Source organism: Neofelis nebulosa, chromosome X (genome assembly GCF_028018385.1).
Source record: "Neofelis nebulosa isolate mNeoNeb1 chromosome X, mNeoNeb1.pri, whole genome shotgun sequence".
NCBI classification, from domain to species: domain Eukaryota; kingdom Metazoa; phylum Chordata; class Mammalia; order Carnivora; family Felidae; genus Neofelis; species Neofelis nebulosa.
In genome coordinates, this window is record NC_080800.1 from 82230177 (window position 1) to 82253227 (window position 23051).

A 23051-nucleotide genomic window follows, 5' to 3' on the forward strand; every position below is an offset into this window, starting at 1 on the left:
ATGTATGTATGTATTTATAATTTACATACAAGTTAGCATATAGTGCAATGATTTCAGAGTAGATTCCAGTGATTCATCCCCTACATATAACACCCAGTGCTCATCCCAGCAAGTGTCCTCCTTAATGCTCCTTGCCCATTTAGCCCACCCCCCACCCACACCCCCTCCAACAACCCTCAGTTTGTTCTCTATATTTGAGATTCTCTTATGTTTTGTCCTCCTCCCTGTTTTTATATTATTTCTTCCCTTCCCTTATGTTCATCTGTTTTGTATCTTAAATTCCACATATGAGCGAAGTCATATATTTGTCTTTCTCTAATTTTGCTTAGCATAATCAACTCTAGTTCCATCCACGTTACTGCAAATGGCAAGATTTCATTCTTTTTGATTGCCAAGTAATACTCCATTGTATATATATACCACATCTTTATCCATTCATCTGTTGATGGACATCTGGGCTAAAAGGGCTGACTTTTAAGTAAGCCAAAGAGCATATCTCTCATAGAGAGTATCCAGAAATGTAGCCAAGGAAGATAAATTTACAGACATTTACCTGGTGTATGAGCTTTGGTGTCATTCCTGTGCTGTCGGATGAATTAACCAACAAACTTTGAGAAAGGTAAGAAAATAAGTTTATTTTATTCCAGGTGATTTTCTGTCCCTTTCTTTTACCTTGTAGTTTGTTACTGGTGGAACAGTTTCCAACTGAGCCTCAGAAAAGAGAGCATATATGGGAACAAAGCAATAAAATGTCTATTGGACAGAAGAATAGCTTCAGGAGACCTGTGCCCATGTCAAACCACAGGATCTTGGGTGAATCATTTCTCCTGTGCTGGCCTCAGCCCTAACACAGAAGAAATATAACATAAAAACGGTGGTTCAGGGCATGGATTTGACCATGGGCACCTTTAGTTGCAGGATGCATTATTTTTTTCCTGATATTTATTTATTTCCTAGAGAGAGAGAGAGAGAGAGAGAGAGAAAGCACAAGCACAGGAGGGGCAGAGAGAGAGAGGGAGAATCCCAAGGAGGCTTCATGTTGTCAGCATAGAACCCAATGTGGGGCTTGATCTCACCAACCACGAGATAATGACTTGAGCCTATATCAAGAGTTGGTCAATTAACCAACTGACTACACAGGTGCTCCAGGATGCGTGATCTTTAGTGATCAGTTTCCTTTGAGTCCCACCTTTTCTCTTGTATTAAACGGAATCTGGATGGTAGTTGTCCCTTAGAGTTGTAGTTGTAGTGAAGATTAAAGGAAACACTACATTGAAATCAATCAGAGCAATGAGCAATGAAAGCAATCAACACCTTTAGTGTTGAGTACATTTCTGTGTCATTCATTCTAATTACCACTACTCCCAGTCATTCAAAAGGATAATTGTGCGGATGGGCTTCACATTGTCAGGTAATGTGATTGTTCTGTGGTGCTGTAATTTCATCACTGCTGGGAAACAGACTGGTTGACATACAGATTAAGGAAGACTAGAAACCTCATGAGCAGGACCAGGTATTTCCATTATTTAATATGAAACAGGTGTGGAATTTCCAAGCCTAAGGATTAAAGTGCATTGTTCAAGAACTGGAACAGGTACAGTTGTAAAGTTTCAATAAAAATAGAAATTTAAAAAATGGATGCATGTCATCATACATTTTCCAAACCCATAGAATGTACACCAACAGTGAACCCTAATGTAAACTATGTACTTTGGGTGATTATGACTTGTCATTGTAGGTTCATCAGTGGGAATAAAAGTACCACTCTGGATGTTGATAATGAGGGAATTTATGCATGTTTGGGAGCAGGTGGTAACTTCCCCTCAATTTTGTTGTGAACTTAAAACCTCTCTAAAACAATAAATAAAGTCTTTAAAAAATCAGAGTTAAATACTTTCCTCATACCAAGTGACTTTTATAATGTTTATTTATTGTTGACAGAGATACAGAGCATGAGAGGGGGAGGGGCAGAGAGAGAGGGAGAGAATCTGAAGCAGGCTTCAGGCTCTGCGCTATCAGTACAGAGTCCAATGCGGGACTGGAATCCACAGACTGAGAGATCATGACCTGAGCTGAAGTCGGACGGTGAATGGACTGAACCACCCAGGCGCCCCGAAGTGATTTAATGTTAATTACAAAAATAAAAAAGATGGTAATAACATAAAAACTGCATATATGATATCACAGTTCTATGAAATGCCAATGTAATGTATATACAATATATTTACATACATGCAAGAAATTTAACGTTAGGGGAATTGAACACAGCAAAGTGTGACTCTTTTTTTCAGTGATGGTGGGATTGTTGATTATTGATGTTTTCATCTCTGTAGTTAACTGTATTTTAGTTGTTTGGTAAAATGAATATCATTTATGATAAAAAATTCAGACCTTATAAGTTTTGTTACTTATCAAAAATATAAAGTATACTAAATTTTACAAAGAGCTATAAAAACCCACTTGTGTACCCACAACCCAGGTTAAGCAATAAACTAGACAAATGTTTTGAGTCCATCTCCTTGATTGAACCATCCTTCTTTCCCCTCAGATGTAACTAATAACCAGAAAGAGGTGTTTGTACACTCCATAAATTGCTTTATACTTTAGCTGTGAATGAAAGTATCTTTAAAAAATCTACAATAGCCAAATTATGGAAAGAGCCTAAATGTCCATCAACTGACGAATGGATAAAGAAATTGTGGTTTATATACACAATGGAGTACTACATGGCAATGAGAAAGAATGAAATAGGGTCCTTTTTAGCAACATGGATGGAACTGGAGAGTGTGATGCTAAGTGAAATAAGCCATAGAGAGAAAGACAGATACCATATGTTTTCACTCTTATGTGGATCCTGAGAAATTTAACAGAAACCCATGGGGGAGGGGAAGGGATAAAAAAAAAAAAGGTTAGAGTGGGAGAGAGCCAAAGCATAAGAGACTCCTAAAAACTGAGAACAAACTGAGGGTTGATGGGGGGTGGGAGGGAGGGGAGGGTGGGTGATGGGTATTGAGGAGGGCACCTTTTGGCATGAGCACTGGGTGTTGTATGGAAACCAGTTTGACAATAAACTTCATATATTGAAACAAAACAAAACAAACAAACAAATAAATAAATAAATAAATAAAATGTTATATACACATACATACATATACATATATATTAATCTTCCACTTGATAATTTGATATAATATTACATTTTTCAGATGTATATATGGCTTGATTTCTATAGGTCTAAGACATTTATTTTTACCGCTATACAATATTACACTGTAAGAATGAATCACAATGCATTTTTTTGTACCACTTTTGATGGACATTTTCTTTTTTCCTATAGTTTTCTCTCACAAACAATGCTGAAATGAACATTGTTATAAATGAAACCATGTGCTCACTTGCCAGATATTCTCTAGTTTCTTACTACTCAAAATGTGATCCATGCACTAGCAGTTTCAGCATTACGTGGTGTATTAGTTGGGGTTTTTCAGACAAACAGAGTCAATATCATATGTGTGTGCATGCATGTGTGTATGAGTATACATTTTTTACTTTATTCTTTCAGTTTGAGACATTATTGACATACAGAACTGTAAAGTTTAAGGTATGCAGCATAATGACTTGACATATATATTGTGAAATGATTACTACAATAAGTTTACTTAACATCCATCCTCTCACACAGGTATTGTAAAAAGAAAAAAAATGTTTTTTCTTGTAATGAAGACTTTGAGGATTTGCTCTCTTAGCAACTTCCAAATATACCATACAGCAGTGTTAACTATAGTCATCATGTTGTACATTATATAGCCACTACTTTTTAATGTTATAACTCGAAGTTTGTACCTTTTGATCACTTTCATCCAATTCCCCACCCCTTACCCCCACCCCCGGCTTCTGGAAACCACAAATCTGATCTTTTTTCTATGAGTTTGTTTGTGTGTTTTTTTCACATATAATTGAAGCCATACAGTATTTGTCTTTCTCTGTCTGACTTATTTCACTTAGAATAATGACTTCAAGGTACATCCATGTTGTCTTAAATGGCAGAGTTTCTTCTTTTTTATGGCTACATAGTATTCATATATATATTATATGTATATATATATAATAATATATATATTATATATACACACCACTAGAGTAGACAAGTGTACACTAGCGTTTATATTTCTATGTCTTTTTGATGATAGCTATTCTAACATGTATGAGGTGATATCATATTGTGGTTTTGATTTGGATTTCTCTAAGTTAAGTTCCTTTTCATGTATCTGTTGGCCACTTCTATCTTCCTTGGGAAAATGTCTATTTAGGCCTTTGCTCATTTTTTAATTGGATCGCTTGTTATTGAGTTGCAAATGTATTTTATGTATTTTGGATAGGAACCCCTTATCATATATATGATTTGTAAAATTTTCTCCAATTGCATAGGTTGACTTTTTGTTTTGTTATTTATGTGTGTGTGTGTGTGTGTGTGTGTGCAGAAGCTTCTTAGTTTGACGTAGTTCCACTTGCTTATTTTTTTATATTGTTGCTTGCCCTTAAGGTGTCATACCCAAGAAATCATGGCCAAGACTCATGTCAAGGAGCTTTTCTCCCTATGTTTACTTCTAGGAGTTTTATGGTTTTAGGTCTTACAAAACCTATAGTAAAAGAGAGAAGTCTAGTTTTATTCTTTTATATGTGAATATCTAATTTTCCCAGCACCATTTATTGAAGAGATAGCTTATTCTCCATTGTGTATTCTTGGTTTGCTTGTCAAATATTGGTTGACTGTATATACTTGGGTTTATTTCTGGGCTCTCAATACTGTTCTTTTGGTCTATGTGTCTGTTTTTATGCCAAATACCATGTAGTTTTTATTGCTATAGCTTTGTGCTATAGCTTAAAATCAGGAAATGTATATCTCCCAGTTTGTTCTTCTTTCTTAGGGTTGCTTTGGTTATTTAGTATCTTTTGTGGTTCCATATAAAGCTGAGGATTGTTTTTTCCATTTCCCCCACACAAAAAAAATGCCATTAGAATCTTGATAGGGATTGCATTGAATATATGGCTTTGGGTTAGTATGGACATTTTTACAATATTCTTTCCATCCATGAAACAGGATACCTTTACAATTATTTGTGTTTTCTTTGATTTCTTAAATCAGTGTTTTGTAGTTTTCAGTGTAATGATCTTTCCCCTCCTTGGTTAAATTTATTCCTAAGTTTTATTGCTTTTGGTGCTACTGTAAATGGGATTGTTTTATATCTTTTTCAGAGAATTCACTGTTGGTGTATAGAAATGCTACTGAATTTTGTATGTTAATTTTGTATACTACCACTACTGAATTCATTGATTAGATCTAACAGCTTTGGGTGAAATCTTTAAGATTATCTCTGTATAAAATAATATCTTCAAATAGAGATAATTTCACTTATTTCTTTCCATTTTATGGCTTTTATTTCTTTTTAACACCTTATTTTCCTGGCAAGGACTTCTGTGCTATGTTGAGTAGAAGTGGTCAAAGTGGTCACCTTTGTGTTATTCTTAATCTTTGAGAAAAAGGTTTTAACCTTTCACCTTTGAGAATTATGTTAGCTGTGGGCTTGTCATATATGGCCTTTGTTATGTGAAGTTCTTTTTATAACTAATTTGTTGTGAGTTTTTATCATGAATAGATGTTGGATTTTGTTAAATGCTTTTTCTGCATCTATTATCACACAATTTTTTCTTTTGTTCTACTGATGTGATGTATCACATTTACTGATTTACATATGTTGAACCATCTTTGCATCTCAGCAATAAATCCCATTTGATTATGGTGAATTATCCCTTAATGTGTTGCTGGAATTGGTTTGCTAATATTTTATTGATATTTTTTTTGCATCCAAATTCATCAAGGATATTGGCCTGCAGTTTTCTCTTCTGGTAGTGTCCTTTTCTAGTTTTGATATAAAGGTAATGCTGGCCTCATAAAATGAATTTGGGACTGTTCTTTCATCTTCAATTTTTTGGAAGGGTTTGAGAAGGATTGACATTATTTTTTCCATAACTGGTAAAATTCACCAGTGAAGCCATCTGGTCCTGAACTTTTCTTCATTGGGAGATTTTTTTTCATGCTTATTTAATCTTCTTACTAGTAATTGGTCTGTTCAAATTTTTTTTATTTCTTCCTACTTCCATCTTAGTAGGTTGTATGTTTCCAAGAATTTTTCCATTTCTTCTGGGTTGTCCAGTTTGTTGGTGTATAGTTGTTCATTCTTTGTTTTTAGTTAAAGAGTTTGCTGATGCTATTGTGGAACCTGACAAGCCCCAAAACTGCAGGAGAGGCTGGAAGGCTTGAGACCTAGGGAAGAGCTGAAGTTCAAGTTTGAAGGTGGTTGCTTGGCAGAATTCCCTCTTCCTTGAAGAAGGTCAGTCTTTTCTCAGGCCTTTCAAATGATTCGATGTGACCTACCCACATAATGAAGAGTAACCTGCTTTTCTCAAAGCCTACTGATTTAAATATTAATCTAATACCTATCCTCACAGCAAAATCCAGAATAATGTTTGACCAAATATGTGGGTACCACAGTCTATCTAAGTTGACACATAAAATTAGCCATCACAGCTGGGAGACTGTTAAAACTGCAAAATTTCAGACCCTGCCACAGACACTTGCCTTTCCTAACCCCCCCCCCCCAAATCATGCCATCTTACCATTATTACCTTTATTTGATGCAAGTTAGGGTGCAACACACAGCACTTCTTCCTGCTTTAGTTTATACTGCTGGGGTGTGGGACAGTGTCTAATTTTGCATGATCTAGGTCTAAGACTTCTGCTCTTGGGTATAGTCACTGAAGGGGTGATGTGATCACATCCAATGACTGACTTTATCCAGCACAGAGGTTACAGGGTGGTAGAAATAAAGAGCAGTGCCTGAAGATAAATTTTGTGATCATTAAAAAATGGTAACATTAAGGCCTTATAAGGAGGCAAATAGAATCCATATGTAGGACGATTAAGCAGAAGTTATACACTAGAGATAGGGGTGGACTTCCCAGGCATGGATCCTAGAGATGAGGGTATCAGTTCAAAGCAAGATCTGGGACAAAGTGTTGGAAGCAGAGTAACAAACTGGCATCAGAGGGATTTTTAGTGAAGGCACAGAAATTACTTGGAGATAGAAAAAGTCATCATCAAGGCTGCTCTTCCTGGAGTTCCTGCAGCTGCTTCTGGGGTTCCTTTCCCACAGAGGCTTCTAGGTCATCATAGGGTACAGTGAGGGGTCCACCAGCCATCTCCAGCAGCAGCTTTTGTGATAAGTGCATCTTGGAGTTGTCCATAAACTTGATGCCTTTGTACCAAGGGACCAAAGGAATTGGGAGGATTGGCAGAAGAATGAGTGACTGGAGGACCATGGCATCTGAGTTAGCTAGGGGATGAGGCCAAGGATGTGGAAACCTAATGATGTATATGTAATGATGTGGAGAGAATAAGTAAAGGGGCCATGAGATGGGTACCATGGTCCCTGCCCACGAGGGGACTCAGCTTGGAGAGCCTAATTTGAGCCAGATACTGAAATTTCTTGCTAACATGTGAGCCTGCCTCTGTTCCTCACGATGTGGCTGCAAGGTGTGCACTGCAGTCTCTGTCTTTGCACTTCTTGTCTTTGATCACTGAGACACTACATGGAATAACATGGAATTACTCCTTATGTAATGGCGATTATTCCCTTAGTTCGCATTTCCAAGAAATTCACACACCACTATATGGGTTCCTCCTGTAAATGTACATAAAGAACTGTAAATTGGCAAGTGGTAGGAAATAACTTGTGTGAGACCTGATAATAGAGGCATAATTTGTAAACTGGTGGTACCTCACCTGTGTCATCACTTATAGGATGGCAACTTGAAATTTGGTACTGTTATTAATTTCAAAAATTTCAAAAATGCCTGCTGGTGGTCTAAAGTCCAAATGTTACAGAAGCATGGAAAATAAATTGTACAAGTGTCCCTTTCAACTCTTGCCTGCAATTCTGAAATTCTAATTGCCAGTCGTTGAGAAAGGTCCTACAGAACTGGCCATAATGTGAGATTCTATGCTACTGTTGTCTGTCTGGAATGAAGCAAAATGTCTGAATCCCCTCCCCACCCAAGTACATGGTTATAGAGCACCCTCGTCAGCTGTCTGAGAAATTAACTGGGGAGACAGGTTGACTCTCCCTCACTCTCAGGTGCTGAAGTGAGATCCTTTCTACAGTGCACTTTCAGAAAGGATGAGGGGGCAGTAGAGTGGATGGATGAGAAGACAAATGCAAGCATGGTGAGAGGTGTGAAAAGGCCCATTTCCCATTCACCTGTGTGCAAATCATAGAACTGTTGATGGTATGCCTTTGAATGCATTCAAATGATCAGGAATAAGAAGTAAAATAGGTGAGTCCTCATCTTCCTTCCTTCCACAGCCCTCACTAGCCAGTAGGCAACCCTTGCAAAGCCCCTGTTGTTCCAGGTCACATGGCTGCTTCTGCAGGCCTCCAGGTAGAGCATCTCACTGAGCCACACTGTTTCCAAAGGCCAATCCCTAAAAGCAGTGTGTGTCCCTTCTCATCAGAATTTACTGACACACTACCTATGAAGTCAAGCCTGGTGTACCTGCAAGGGGCCACCAGTGTGAATAATGTGGAGGAGATGGTAGGGCCTCTCAGTCCTGGACCCATTGCCTCACGGTCAGGGCAGGGGAAGAGCAACCTAGGACACACATTATACAACATGCAGCATCACTCTTTATTATGAAGATAAACAGAAATCACGAGTGGGGGAAATACACAGAACAACTAATACTTCAGGTGGTTATGTCACCTGGCCTGCTAAAGATAACTTTGGTTTCATGGTTATCCCAGCCTCCATCCCCAGCCATGAACATGGCCTTAGGCTGGAGTAAAGAGAACAAAGATGATGTGGACATCCAAGGCTTCTTTTAGGCGATTTGTTTGAAGGCGTCCTCTGGGATCTTTCCCTCATTCTGAAGGGAAGGAGTTGGGACGTCAGAAGAGCCAGATCCCAGTGTTTCATTCCCAGGCTACCCAGCCTCCACCTTCTTGGCCTTCCTGAAGGCCCAGAAGCACCCATCTGTAACCAACCCAATGGATCCCAGACCTCACCTTGAGCATAGTGAAGACCTGACCAGCTCTGGTGTAGTTCCACTCGTTGTCCTGAAGGCACCTGGAGTGGGAGGACAGATGACCTCCATTAGTACCACAGTACAGAGACGCTGACCATGCGATGCTAAACGTATGCCACCTTTTTGCTGGTATTCATGTACCATCAGTATGAGCACTATGTGTAATGGTGAAGAAAGACCTAGTGAAAATGTCTATCACATTGACACAAAATGCCATGCCCACTAGACTTCAAAACAGAAAATTAGAGCTCTCCAAAGAACAAGGGAGTTTAATATATGTTGATAAAGAAAAACATTCGAGTAGATAAATGGAAATTTATTAAAAGTACAAGTTTCCAATCATTTTTTTTCTTAAAGGTAGAACAAGAGTCATAAGTGCAAAGTGTTTTTTTTTAACATTTATTTATTTTTGAGACAGAGAGAGACAGAGCATGAATGGGGGAGGGGCAGAGAGAGAGGGAGACACAGAATCGGAAGCAGGCTCCAGGCTCTGAGCCATCAACCCAGAGCCTGACGCGGGGCTCAAACTCACAGACCGTGAGATCGTGACCTGAGCCGAAGTTGGACGCTCAACCGAGCCACCCAGGCACCCCTCCAATCATTTTTTTTATTGAGATATAATGTACATACCATTTTGTTATTATTTTTGTGCACATACCATTTTAAAGTGTACAATTGTTTTCTTAGTATATCCACAAGATTGCTCAACCATCACCACTATTTAATTCCCAAATAATTTTATCACCTCAAAAAGAAACTCTCTAGACATTAGACATGGCTCCCTATTCCTCCCCTTTCCCCAGGCCCTGGAAACCACTAATCTGCTTTTGGTCCCTGTGGATTTGCCTATACTGGACATTTCATAGAGATGGAATCATACACTATGTGACCTTTTGAGGCTGGCTTCTTTCTCTTAGCATAATGTTTTCAAGGTTCATCCATGTCATGGCATACATCAGAACTGTATTCTTTTCTATGACTGAATGATATTCTACCATATGAATGTACCAGTTTCATTTATCCATTTATTAGCTAAAGGGCATTTGGGTTGTTTCCACTTTTTTGCTATTATAGATAATGCTGCTATTAATGTTCCTGTACAAGTTTTAGAGTGAACATATCTTTATTTCTCTTGGTGTATACTTAACAGTGGGATTCCTGGTTTATATGGTAACTTCATTTAACATTTTAAGGAACTGCCAAAACGTTTTCCCTAACCACAGCTCCATTTTACACTCGTAATATATGAGAGTTCTAATTTACCCACATCCTCACCTATGCTGATCTTCCATTTCACTGACTAAAGCCATCTTCATGATTGTGAAGTGGTATCTCATTGTTTTTGATTTGCATTCCCTAATGACTAATGATGTTAGGCATGTTTTCATGTACTTGTTGCCCATTTATTTGTATATCTTAAGATAAATGTTCATCAAATAATTTCCCCATTTTTAAATTGGGTTGTCTTCCCATCATTGAATTGTTAGTCTTTCAGGTATGCTCGATAGTAGACCTTATCACATATGAGATTTGCAAATATTTTCTACCATTCTGTAGGTTGTATTTATACTTTCTCAGCAGTGTCCTTTGATGCATGAAAGCTTTTAATTTTGATAAAGTCTAATTTATTTGTCTGTTTTTTATTTGGTTGCTTGTGCTTTCGTGTCATATATGAGACCATTATCTATTTTAAGTTCATGAAGGTTATACACTTATATTTTATTCTAAGAGTTTTTATAGTTACAGATCTTACATTAGATCTTTAATCAATTTGAGTTGATATGCGTGGCACGGGTCAAATTTCTTTTTTTTTTTTTCTTTTCTTTTTTTTGCATGTGGATATCCAGGTGTCTCAGCATTATTTGTTGGGAAGATTTTTTTTTCTTCATTAATTTTTTTTGGCACTTAGCTGGAAATCAATTGACTATAAATGTCAGGGTTTATTTCTGGAGTCTTAATTCTATTACATTGACCTATATGTCTACCCAAATTTTAGTACCATGCAATCTTGTTTATAATACCTTACCAATGAATTTCAAAATTGTGAGGATTGGGAATTCTGAGTCCTCCAACTTTATTCTTCACTTTAAATATTGTTTTGGCTATTCTGAATTCATTGCATTTTAATGTGAATTTTAGGGTCACTTTATCAATTTCTGGAAAACAGCAAACTGGGATTTTGATACGAATTATGTTGAATATGTACACCACTTTAAGTAGTATTTCTATCTTAAAAAGGTTTTCAATTCATGAACATAGCATGTCTATTCATTTTTTATGTCTTCAGTTTATTCCAACATATTTGAATGAACTTGTGTATCGATATTCTAATAGTTTCTTAGTGAATTACCTAGGATTTTCCATATGCAAGGTCTTGTCATAGGAACATTATAATGTTTTAAAAGTTTTTAATATATATCATCATAAAATTAGGATACTTTATTCATAGGCCTTCTTTTTTGGGAAGGAAAATATCCAAATACTTATCTTTTCAAATTGCCTATGCATTCCTATTATTTATTCTCCCACTCTCCCAGCTCCCTCTTATTCCCCTGGATACCCAATCTCACTTCTGAGACCACTCGAGTTTCATCCCAGACTGAGTGGAGAAAGCCTGCACCATTTCCTGCTGCTCCTTGGAGAGGATGAACACAGAGCTGGAGATGGATGAGGACACTGGGATGGAGGACATACTCTGAGTCTCATTTGGGCTGGCATCTCTCACAAACAGCTCGTCATTCACGATGCATAGACTGGAGGAAAAATGGACCCTCAGACAACTGACAAATGGACAATCCCACACCCCTAACAATGACCCTGCTGCCACTGTCTCTCAGCAACCAGATTCCTTCCATACCCCTAACTGTGCCTGTCCCATAGCTTCCCTGGGTGGTAAATCTAGCCCTCCCACAGATGCACCTGTGGAGAGTTTGTCTACTAGCTTCACTAGATTTGTAAGTTTAAACCCAATGCATTTATTATGCAAAACAGTCCAAGGGGCAGGATAGTCTAATACCATTTTCAGAGGAAGATGCTGTTTCACTGAAGGGTTATGTGATTTGGCCAAGGTCACTCACCTAGTGAATGTTGGGGTCAGGAAAATAACACAATGCTTTGACTCCAGAGCCCACGCTCTTAACCACTAGGCAAGAATAATACTTTCCACAATACTTACAAAACCTCAAGGACATACAGTGCTACATTCCCAAACCCTTGAATCTCAGCTGAATGGGGTTTTCTACACACAGCACAGCACTCACCTGGAATTGTTGGTAGGTGTAGCAATAAAGGTCCGGGTGAAGGCGCGAACAGAACCCTGAGACCTTCCTTCCACTTCAACAACAAACAACAAGCAACTGTTCAGTTCATTAGAACTGAACATGCTTCACATGCTTACATAGCATTCCCCAGTCAGAGTTTAACTTGATACTCATGTTGAAGGGTACAATTGTTCTATGAAAGTCAGGATTCTGGGAATGGGGAGGGCAATAGGAACAGTCTGCTCCCAGTGATACAGACCTTTTTATGTGCTAGGCCCTGTGTAAATCACTTTATGAATTCATTTGATGCATTTTCACAGGCACACAAAAGATGGGTGTTATTAGCCCCATTTTGAAAATGGAAACTTGGAAGTTTAATTAATGGGCCCCCCTTCTCTGAGTGAGGATCTGGGATGAGAGCCATCAAGCTACATAGCCTGTGTCCCTAATGCCTGAGCTCTGCAGGGCAGATGGGCATGGACCCATGTCAGATCAGGATGGTTTGGGAGCTGAGTGGAGGCAAGAGAACACTGCAATAGGAAGAGAAGGGGAAAGAAAGTTGAGAGGGAGCCCAACCAGAGGGAAGGGAGCAGTGGGGCATCTGCAGAGGGGGTCCAACATATACTCACCTTCCTTGAACACCCCATTGACAGAGAAGCAGAGCATCATCTCCTAAAAAGGAATAACCCAGGTGCTAAGTCACCTAAACTTCCTACCCATCTGTGGCTTTCTAGGGCTGCCCTTGAGAGGAAGCAGGTGCTCACCGTATGGAACCACATGTCCACCACGAAGGAGCTGATGTCATGCTGAGTTTTGGGCAGTGTGCTGAGGGAGCACACAATGTCATGTTTTGTATGCTTCAGCAGCTGAACACGCAGATCTATAGGGGGGAAGAGAAACAAGTGAAGGTCAGGGGCTGCCACGCCTTGTGCTCTATGATTACCCCCTCACCTCTCCCCCTTTCTCTGTACAATCTTCCCCATCAAACACGCACAGGGGTCCTTGATCTTCTTCATATTCCTGCTTTCCTTGAAGTACTTGCATAAGCTGCTTCTAGGGAGACAAAGAGGAAGAGGAGGTGATAGTCTGGCCAGTGTGGGTGTTTACAGGAGCTATCCTTCATCCACTGGGGAGTCACACAACCCAGGATCAGAGTCTGAGCTTTTCTACTCACGGGGCTGGGTCTTTGGGGTTGAAGGGAATGGTCAGGGAGAAGCAGGCCTTGTAGTGGTAAGCACAGAGGAGACCTTGGCGGTCTTCAGAGTCGTAGATCAAATAGTACCTGTGGGAAAGCAATGAGGATAGTATATCTCTGGGGTCTGGACCTCAAATGAGACTTGAGAACCCCCATGAACAGACCTTTCTCAGCATCCAGTCCCCATTTCTTGTGGTCTCTAAAGTACTTACTGCTGAAGAAATTGCAGGATTAGACTTTTTAGTTTCTCAGATCCTCTGGAGCTTTCCTGTAATTAAAAGACATTTGAGACTATGTAGCTGATAAAGTCTCCCTTGTAATACCCCAAATGTTGTTTGATATTACTTCCTCACCTTGCTGGACTTTATTAAGTATGGGGCATCAGTGTCAATGATAATTTCAGGGGGTAACGTCTGGCCATCCTGGAGAAGGGAAGAGGAAGTCAGCAGTGGAGACCAGGGAGGTGGCCCTGGATACTTAGGGAAAAGGATGAGCCCGGGAGAGGATGAGGGTCAGAAGACAGGTGTGAACGGGCACTAGAAATGCCCTTTCTTGCCAGGGGCAAGATTACAATGGGTGTCTTCATCATGGGGTCCTGGAAGTCTCTACTATTATATGCAACAATGTGTGTGTGTGTGTGTGTGTGTACATTTTTTCCAGGAAGAATATCCTTATCTTTTTCAGGAGTCCATGTTTCCTAGTGCATAAAGGTCTCATGGATACATGCAATCTAGACAAGACCAATGAGTTTGAGGGCAGATATGGAGACGATCAATGTTAGTAAAAGACAATGATGAGTGTAGGCACTTACCAGATGTAACAACTTGGGGAAACATTCCCTGATGGCACTGTCCAAGACCAAAAATAGAAAGAAGTGGTTGATAGCTTGGAGTTGCAATTCTTCATTTGTGTTAAAACACTGATGCCATAAACAAAGACCAGTATGTTCTGCCCATCCAGAAGCCCCTTTTCCCATTTCAGCCTCTGATTTCAAAAGGTTTAGGTCCACTACTCTGCTGAGCACTAAACATCTTCCATATGGACTCTCTGAAGGTATAGCCTCCTTATCTCTCTCCACAGCTTCACATTCATATTCCCTACTGCTCTTCTTCCCTCCATCACTTTCTCTCTCTCTCTCTCTCGCTCTCTCTCTCCCTCTCTCTCCTCTCTCACCTACCTGCTGGGTATCTCCCACCTACACTGTCCTGACTCCCACCTCCAGTGCCACCAGGATCAACATTTGGAGCCCAGCCTCTGGGGCTCCTTTCCCCTCCCTGCCTCCCTTCCTTCCTCCAGGTCTCCACTGAGGACTCCAGGCAGAAGAGGGAATGAGGTGGGAACCCATGGCTCTGCTACCTCACTAGGGGCCCAGCATTCTGCAGGACCATGACACCTCCCAGGGATGTCCCAGAATGTCGGGGCAGAGAGGTGAGTGAGGCGAGACCCAGGAGGCAGGGAAGGAGGAGGAGGGGGCGGGGGTTCAAGAAAGAAGAGGGAGTGAGGGGAAGAGGGGAAAGGTGAGAGAGACATAGGGGAGTAGAGACAAAGGAGGAAGAGAAAGCAAAGCAAAGTGAAAGGAAAAAAAGCTCTATTATGTTGGTGGGGGCCAGGGAGGAAGAGAGAAGAAGGGGGGAATGGCTCTGTAGCTGCAGCCCTCTCCTTCATCTGCCCTGGCTGGCCCTGGCACCTGAGGTAGGAATGTAAAACATGCAGGTGTTAAGCTGGGGGCCCATTGGATGCTGGTTGAAACTTTGTCACCTGTGTGAGCTCAGCTGGAGCTGGGTATGGGAAATGAGGCAGATACAGGGGAAGGAGACCTTCCCCAGAAGGAGCAGAGGGTCAAGCCCCAGCTCACCATGGGCCTGAGGGTCCATGTCCCCCTCTAATTGTCACTGCCTTCCCTCCTGATGGCCCCTGTGCACCTGTGCCTGTCTCAATAGATTCCTTGCCTGTGGAATTATACCCATGTCAGGAGGCCCAGGGCTCTTCTGAATGACCAGATCGGATGATGTGACATATGTGGGAGGTGGATAGGGGGCACTGCCTCTGAGAGGCCTGTCCTTCTGTCTTCTCAAGCACTTCTGCCCTCTCCCTTCCATTCCTACCTTGGGAAGCCCTCTGTTCACTGGCAGTGGTCCAGTTCTTGCCCCTTGACTCAGGGAACCCTAGTTTCTCCCAAAGAAGGTTCAGCTCCTGGCATATGGCCAGAGAAATAGATGTAACGAGAGAAGCCATCCAGGGCCTTGAGGCACAAAGCCACCATGGAAACCTGGGACAGATAGGGCACATTTCATTTAAGAGAAGGAAAGCCCTTCTCAGAACAGTTGAAGAAAGCCCCATACCACCACAGAGGCAGGGAGGCCTGTCTCAGCATGAGGCTCAGGGCTGGAGGACCCTACTTGGTCCAGGTCACCAGCATCTGTTTCAAGGCTGCTTACCCCTGGTCCTGGTGAGGAGGGGGAGACCTGCTTCTTGGAGCACATCATAGGTGGGTATCAGAGAAAGCTAAGTGCAAAGTCAGAAACAGATGCCAGAGCATGTAAAGAGGTGAGCAGGTCAGAGGGATAAAAGATCTTTAAGTGAAGGTGAGGGACACAGAGAAGGCAAGGCTTGTGATACTCCCAGAGGACTAAGGATGCCACCATCAGCAGAGGGGCACTGTCAGGGATAGTTCAGGATCCCATGGGTGAAGTTATCCAAGAAGGGTGACAGAGGTTCACACTGACCTTATGTAGGTGGACTGGTCTGGGAAGGTGTCGCACAAAGGGTTCCCTTCTAGCCAAAGCTCTTCAAGCTTCAGCCCTTTCATCTTGTTTAACTCCCACACCAAGGTCAGCTGAGAAATATGGGGAGGAAGCTGGGAAGGAGTTCCAGGGAAAGAGAGACACATGGGCCCTTGCACCCCCAGCCCCCACTTTTCCACATAGGTACCTTCTCTTGCCTCCTGTCGTCACTCTGGTGAGCAATACCACCCACCTTCAACCCCAACTTTGATCTGGCTCCCTCTTCCCACCTCATTTTTGGAGAGGTTCAGGATCTTGACTGTGGGGACCATCTGTATAATGTCAGACAGGCCATCCAGCTGGTACAGTTTGTTGTTGCTCAAGTTCAAGGACAACAGCTTTTGGTGAAGAAGAGTTAGAGTGACAGTTACTATCTAGGGCCTCAGAGACAAATCTGTCCTCCACCTCATGAGTTCCACCCCCTACTATTGATAACAGCACTGGGACTAAGGCCTTACCGCGGGGAAATTTTCTTCAATGATCTGCAGGGTGGCAGCCATGCAGTTTCTTCGATTCAGGATCATATCAATATCATGGCCCACCAAGTCTTCAGGAAGCCAAGAGGAGGCAAACAGAAGGCTGACAGGGGTCCAGGGCCAGCATCAACCCCTCCCCACGTTACCATTCCTTAGTCTCCCTCCCAGGCAGATCCCTGTGCCCTCACTTGCCCTAGAATTACTGCTATCAACTGTACCTGGGTCAAAGCGGAGACTCTGAAGGTCAAGAGCTTCATGGGAGACATCATAGCGTTTGTGCATGGTCAGCTGCAGAGAAAGGCAGAGAAAGCCACTCTGAGGCTCTGGTAGGGATAGGGAAATCGGGGGCTGGAGAAAGAGGAGGTGGGTCTGGGTGTGGGCATGCAACGGGCCTTGAGTCTGCATTACCTTTAGCTGCTTCATTTCTTCTGGCTTCAACTTGTACCGCACAGAGTAGGGTACATTAGAGGGATTGACAAAGATCGATATCTGCAGGAAGGTGACGTGCTCAGGTAAGCACCAATAACTCTGCTTCCAAAGAAGACCACCAGACCCTGGCTGTCCTCCCACCCCGGGACTAGGTACAGGTAATGCCCTCAACACATACCTTTTGGTTCTCCTCATCACATATCTTGTAGCTGACATCTTTCAATGCAGAGGCAATCCCAGCATCCTGGACAAAGAACCGAGCTTGGTTTTTCACATAGTGAAACTACAGGAGAGGGAGGCAACAATAATTTTGAAGGATAGAGTCTACCTGCTCAGTAGGCTCCCCCCGCCCCAGCCCCTCTTTCCCTGTGTCCACTCATCTGGCTTCACCATCCTCTCTTACATCCACTGGAGTGAAAGGGACACTGCAATGGTCCTGGATTGAATTCACTAGCCATGTCTTGTCATACTTTCCCCCATAGGGAATCTAAAGATGAAAAGAAGGGATGGGAGTGAGGAGAGACAACACGGAATTAAAGCTGGAAAACAGACCCAAAAGTGTTCTTTTCCAACTCTCTACTGAGCTGTACAGGGCTTCTAAAGAAGGGACCACTAACATTATTTCTTATTTTTGTGCAAAATACGGATTTTCTAAACCCTCTTTCTCTCCATTGGAAAACTCTCCTACAAATAATCGATGTAAAATTGTTTAAAGTGGTATTCCTTTGATAAAGTTCCAGGATATTCTAATGAAGATCTTGCCAGGACACTCACGGTGATCTTGAACCAGCTCCCTGGGGTTCCATCTTGTGTGTTCTCCCTCATTTCTCTCTTCAGAGGTTTTCTATCTCTCCACACAGTAATATGGATATGGCCTTCTTTATGCCATTTCACTCTCCTCTTGTTCTGTTGGTTGCTATAGAAAGTGCTGCAGAAGGGGAGTGGAGAGGAGGATGGTGGCCATAAATGCTAAGAAATTCTTCATTTACACACCCTTACCTCTCTGCCACCAGGACTACAAGTAGGATTGCTCAACCATTATTCCACTTTGAGCATTCTTCAATTCTCCAGTGAGAGAAGGAAAAGAAGAGCAAGTAGAGTGAAAGAGTTGCATAATCCCAGGGGTTTGCTACATGCAAACCAGGCTGTATGGTCACTTACTGTCTTACTTGGGGGTACTCCTGGACATTCCTCATCATCACATTTCCATCATCCTCCTGGTGGTGTGAAAGCTGAGGCTCATATCCACCATGTTCATATTGGGGGTTACTCTTGCCAAAATTACCTCGTAAAGAACTCCAAACATTCTGTCTTCCTTGAGGTGAGTTACCACCATCGTTGGATTCTAAAAGGGGGACAGAAATACAAGTTTGAAGATACACCAGTGGTCCACTTACCATGTACTATGTCTTAGGCTCACACCATAGTAGGGCAAGCAAAATGCCAACCTGCCCTAAGGGTCCAATGCCACAACCCCCAGAAAAGAAACTCCTCTGTTTGCCCAGACAGGAGAACCTTATTTTACAGATGGCACTATCAGGGGAGGAATCTTGGGGGAGGAGAAGGAGGTGACTGAGTAGGAGAAGGGGAAGAGGAAACTATATTGAACCTTTTAAAGAATGAAACAGGATTTATAAAAACAAATAAAAACAATGTGTGATCCATGGGTTAGATTGGAAACCAGCCATACACCAGGAAGACATATGAATTGTGCCTTCTCTCAGGCTTAACAACCACACCAATACCACAGAGTCAATCTCTCTCATGCTTCCCAAATATAATCAGCCACCAAACTGATCCTGCTAACAATCAGCAAGCTGTTTCCTTTGCTGGTGTAGTACAAGCTTTAACGTCAAGAGAGACTGATGTAAACAGCCTCCTAAGTTGTCCCTCTTCCTCCAGCCTTGCTGTCAACAATACTCAGTTTGAAACATCCAGAGTGAGCTTTCTTTGTGCCCAGCGTGAAATGCCTTTCAGCTGAGAAGACAACTCTTTCTAAACTCAGCTCCTCTATAACAAGGATCTGAATGACAAAGTGGAATAAGTCAACTACCATTTCCAAGTGTGTAGGGATTTTTTTTCTATTATTGATTTCTAATGTAGGTCCATTATAGTCAGATAATGCACCCTGTGTGGTTTCAATTCTTCTAAAATTTGTGGAGGTTTGTTTGGTGGTCTAGAAGATGATCTAGCTTGATGAATGTTACATCGATATTGGGGGGGGGTGGGAATGCACTCTGCTGTCATTGTGTGGAGTGCTCTATTTATGTCATATAGATCCTGTTAACTTATTATGTTATTCAGATGTCCTATATCCTTGTTGGTTTTGTCTCTAGTAATTTTATCCCTTGCTGAGTGGGGGGTGTTGAAGGCCCCCAACTATAATTACATACGTGGTTATTTCTTCTTTCAGTTCTATCAGGCTTTGCTTCATGTACTTTGAGGCTCTGTTGTTTGATGCATACACTTTTAGGATCATGATGACTCCCCAGTGGATTGATCCTTTTATCATTATGTAAAGCCTCTTTCTGTCTCTTATCAATTTTCTTTGCTCTGATGCCTACTTTATTGGACATTGTAGCCACAGGTATACTTAGACCATGTCTTGGTGGTATTTCACCCTGTATTCACCCCTAGTTGTTGTATTGATGTTCACCCCTTCCCCCACAAATACTCCCTACCAACATATATCATTCACCACGTAAATGATACATTTGGGAGTTTTCTGGCATCTACAGAAATATCAGTCCCAATTCCCTCTCCCACAGTGGATTCACTAAGGGTATTTTATTTGTACCATGTTAAATTTTTTTTTTCAACATTTTTTATTTATTTTTGGGACAGAGAGAGACAGAGCATGAACGGGGGAGGGGCAGAGAGAGAGGGAGACACAGAATCAGAAACAGCCTCCAGGCTCCGAGCCATCAGCCCAGAGCCTGACGCGGGGCTCGAACTCACGGACCGCGAGATCGTGACCTGGCTGAAGTCGGACGCCTAACCGACTGCGCCACCCAGGCGCCCCTATTTGTACCATGTTAAACTGAAACACTGTACCAGCAGATAATAATACTAGTGGTTTGGGTGGGCAGTAGGGGGAGGATTAAGGTAACCAGACTGGTAGAAACCAGCTTTCTTTTGGATTCTAATATTTAAGGCTCTCTCGGTTTGTGTGTTGTACATTTTGTACCTCAATTACTCCATGTTGTCTCAGGGCACACTTATGAGTAAAAGTCTGTTCACTGTTGATTGCTCCCTGATGTAGTGATTACGACCAGGCCTCAGATTTACTCCTCTGGGAAGTCATTGCTTTTACTCTGTGGCCTTACTGTCAAGACAATCCTGCTACTCACAACCTTTGGGACTTTTCCTGTGTGGCACTGGAAGTGGAATTAAACATGGATAGAGCATTTGACCCAGAAATGTCAATGGCTCAGTCCTCAAAACTTGAAAGCAGCCTGGAGTGCTCTCTTTCTCACACTCCATATCTAACTGATCAGGAAATTCTTTCGCCCCCTCTCTCCAGTACATCCAGAATCTAGCCACTTCTTACCACCACCATTATTACCACCACCCTGGCCAAGACACCAACATCTATCTATCTCTGGATTATACTGCTTTCCAGGTCCAGGTCACCAGCAGCAGAGCATAAGTCAAATCATTTGACTCCTCTGCTCAAAACAATGTAACAATGGTTTGATGTCATCAACATGTTAAAAGACCATGAGTTCATAATGATACTAAACAATAACAACAACAAAGAGGAACCTTATTAATGACACTTGGAGAATGTCAGGAAACCAACCGGTTTTCCTGAAAATCCACCAATTAAAGGAAAAACTTAAATATTAAAAGGAGGAATAAGGGCTTGTGGTCAATGTATGGTGTATGGGGGCATCAGAGTCATTTTTGAGAAGTGACATTACTTCAGAAATAACATCAACAATGGGAAAGTGTAAAAGTGAGCTAGCTAACAGCTACAGCAATCCCCAGACCGACCAGCTAAATTGGGTGCCTAAACAGGGACGGAGGCCTCGCTCATCAAGGTGATTCATACCAGAGCAATCTCAGGCATAGCCTTGTTTTGGGAATCTCACAGGAAGAGTGGGGACGTGATTAAAAAGCCATAGGGACCTCGTGCACACACACGTGTGTGCACACGCATATCCACTTACTGAAGGTTTTCATCTCAACAAGATCTCTGTCTTGCCATCGCTCTGCGGGAATCAAAGGCAATAACAGGAGTATCACAAATCACCTGGTACCTCTCACCCAGGCTGCCTGAGTTACCCCTCAAGCTCCACCAAGCACCAACTGATCCTCCCTCCCATGGAGAAATGGTCGCGAGTATCATTTATGACATCATATGTATTCACATGGCTACTTCCTATGTCATTTTGGAATTCTGCCTACATCATTGCTAGGCCTCTGAGCACATGGCAATGGCATCCCTGCTATAGTAGGTAAAGAACAGGATGAGAAGTAAATCAAAACTTGCCCTACGGCAGCCAACATTTGCTCAGTGTTGGGCAGACTCATTAGATTTCTTTGACCTCCTCACAGAAACCCCACGATGACTGTATCTACAATTCCTTCTCAGACCACAAATGTTAGGCTCACAGGGGTTAAGTCCATTTCCCAGGATTTCTCAGTCAAGTTAGTGTCAGAACAGAGATTGTATCCTCACATTTTGGTCTGCCTCCTAAGTTTTTGGTTGGCATCCTAAGTATTCCTCTAGTTACTATGCTGGCTCTACTTTAATGGTGAACTTTTGGGCCTCAAGGATAGATTTCTTTGAGCAGACAAGGGATGATGTTTTGTGAATAGGATCTAGTAACTCTTGCTTGGGGGTTGGGAGGGGGAGTGTCCAGGTGCCTTGGAACAAGTGGAGATATCTGTCTTGAACTAAACGGACAAATCTTTTTTAGATCACAGTTTTTACAGGTTAGAAGTCACTTTGAGCTGTCAGTGTCTGGTGTATAATGGGGCTTAATTAGTATTTGTTAAATGAATGTAGACAACAATGTAGATTTGGGATCAACAAAACCACTTTGGAGAATCCATACATCTCAACCATTTCTACCCACATCTATTTATTCCATAAAAAATGGGCTGCAGAACTGTTTCATAACCTGTTTGTATAACTAACATCTTTTGAACTTTTCTTATGCAGAATTAGTATTTTTTCATTAGTATACAGTTAGAAATAGAGCTAATTACCCCCCTCTTGATTAATGCTAAAACTACCGATTTTCTTATCTTAGGAAGGGAGGGTTTTATAACTGGTGACAGAAATGAGGAGACGTTTTCCTTAAATCCAGCACAGATAGCTCACTGAGTATGTGGTATGTGTAGTATGATTGTTCTGGACCTACATGCATGTCTGTGCGTGTTAAGCTTTGTGGTACCATTATCGTCCTTGTCTCAGAGAAAAAGTTAAGAATGTGTGTGTGTGTGTGTGTGTGTGTGTGTGTGCATGGGCATGTGTTAATATTATCTGTTTTAAATTTGCATAATTAGATTACACATACATATATTTCAAATCATGTTGGAAAATGCATTGCCACAGAAAACTGGACCCTAATGTACATTTTCTTTTCATGTATTATGCATTATATATGGCCAATTTTTCCTTCTTGTTTTTTTTAAATCTTGTCATTTTAACATTTGAATTGATTTTCAAATTTAAAGTGTTAGATTTCTGTATACAAGGTATTCCTAATGGTGGAGGCCAAATAACCCAGTGTAGCATGGCTTGGGATTTAGGGT

General features: G+C 41.6%; 1 protein-coding gene across 4 annotated transcripts in view; it reads right to left on the reverse strand.

The window, feature by feature from the left end:
* Positions 1–8721: 8721 nt before the first annotated feature.
* The window catches only part of LOC131502689 (nuclear RNA export factor 2-like), a 45567-nt gene continuing 31237 nt past the window's right edge, over positions 8722–23051 (reverse strand). Inside the window, exons 1-21 of one of the 4 annotated variants that reach the window (XM_058713589.1) lie at positions 21458–21601; positions 18447–18630; positions 18060–18213; positions 17689–17772; positions 17464–17568; positions 17265–17345; positions 17075–17144; positions 16839–16927; positions 16611–16718; positions 16324–16433; positions 14409–14445; positions 13951–14019; positions 13810–13865; positions 13577–13684; positions 13397–13455; positions 13167–13282; positions 13032–13074; positions 12403–12475; positions 11713–11895; positions 9123–9183; positions 8722–8983 (exon numbers count right to left, since the gene is read on the reverse strand). In XM_058713589.1, coding sequence (XP_058569572.1) covers positions 8939–8983; positions 9123–9183; positions 11713–11895; positions 12403–12475; positions 13032–13074; positions 13167–13282; positions 13397–13455; positions 13577–13684; positions 13810–13865; positions 13951–14019; positions 14409–14445; positions 16324–16433; positions 16611–16718; positions 16839–16927; positions 17075–17144; positions 17265–17345; positions 17464–17568; positions 17689–17772; positions 18060–18213; positions 18447–18630; positions 21458–21470 — 1848 coding nt within the window. In that variant the 5' untranslated portion in view covers positions 21471–21601 and the 3' untranslated portion in view covers positions 8722–8938. Of the gene's footprint in view, positions 8984–9122; positions 9184–11712; positions 11896–12402; positions 12476–13031; positions 13075–13166; positions 13283–13396; positions 13456–13576; positions 13685–13809; positions 13866–13950; positions 14020–14408; positions 14446–16323; positions 16455–16610; positions 16719–16838; positions 16928–17074; positions 17145–17264; positions 17346–17463; positions 17569–17688; positions 17773–18059; positions 18214–18446; positions 18631–21457; positions 21602–23051 lie in introns of those variants that run through there. The other 3 variants (XM_058713588.1, XM_058713587.1, XM_058713586.1) reach the window with 3 other exon arrangements.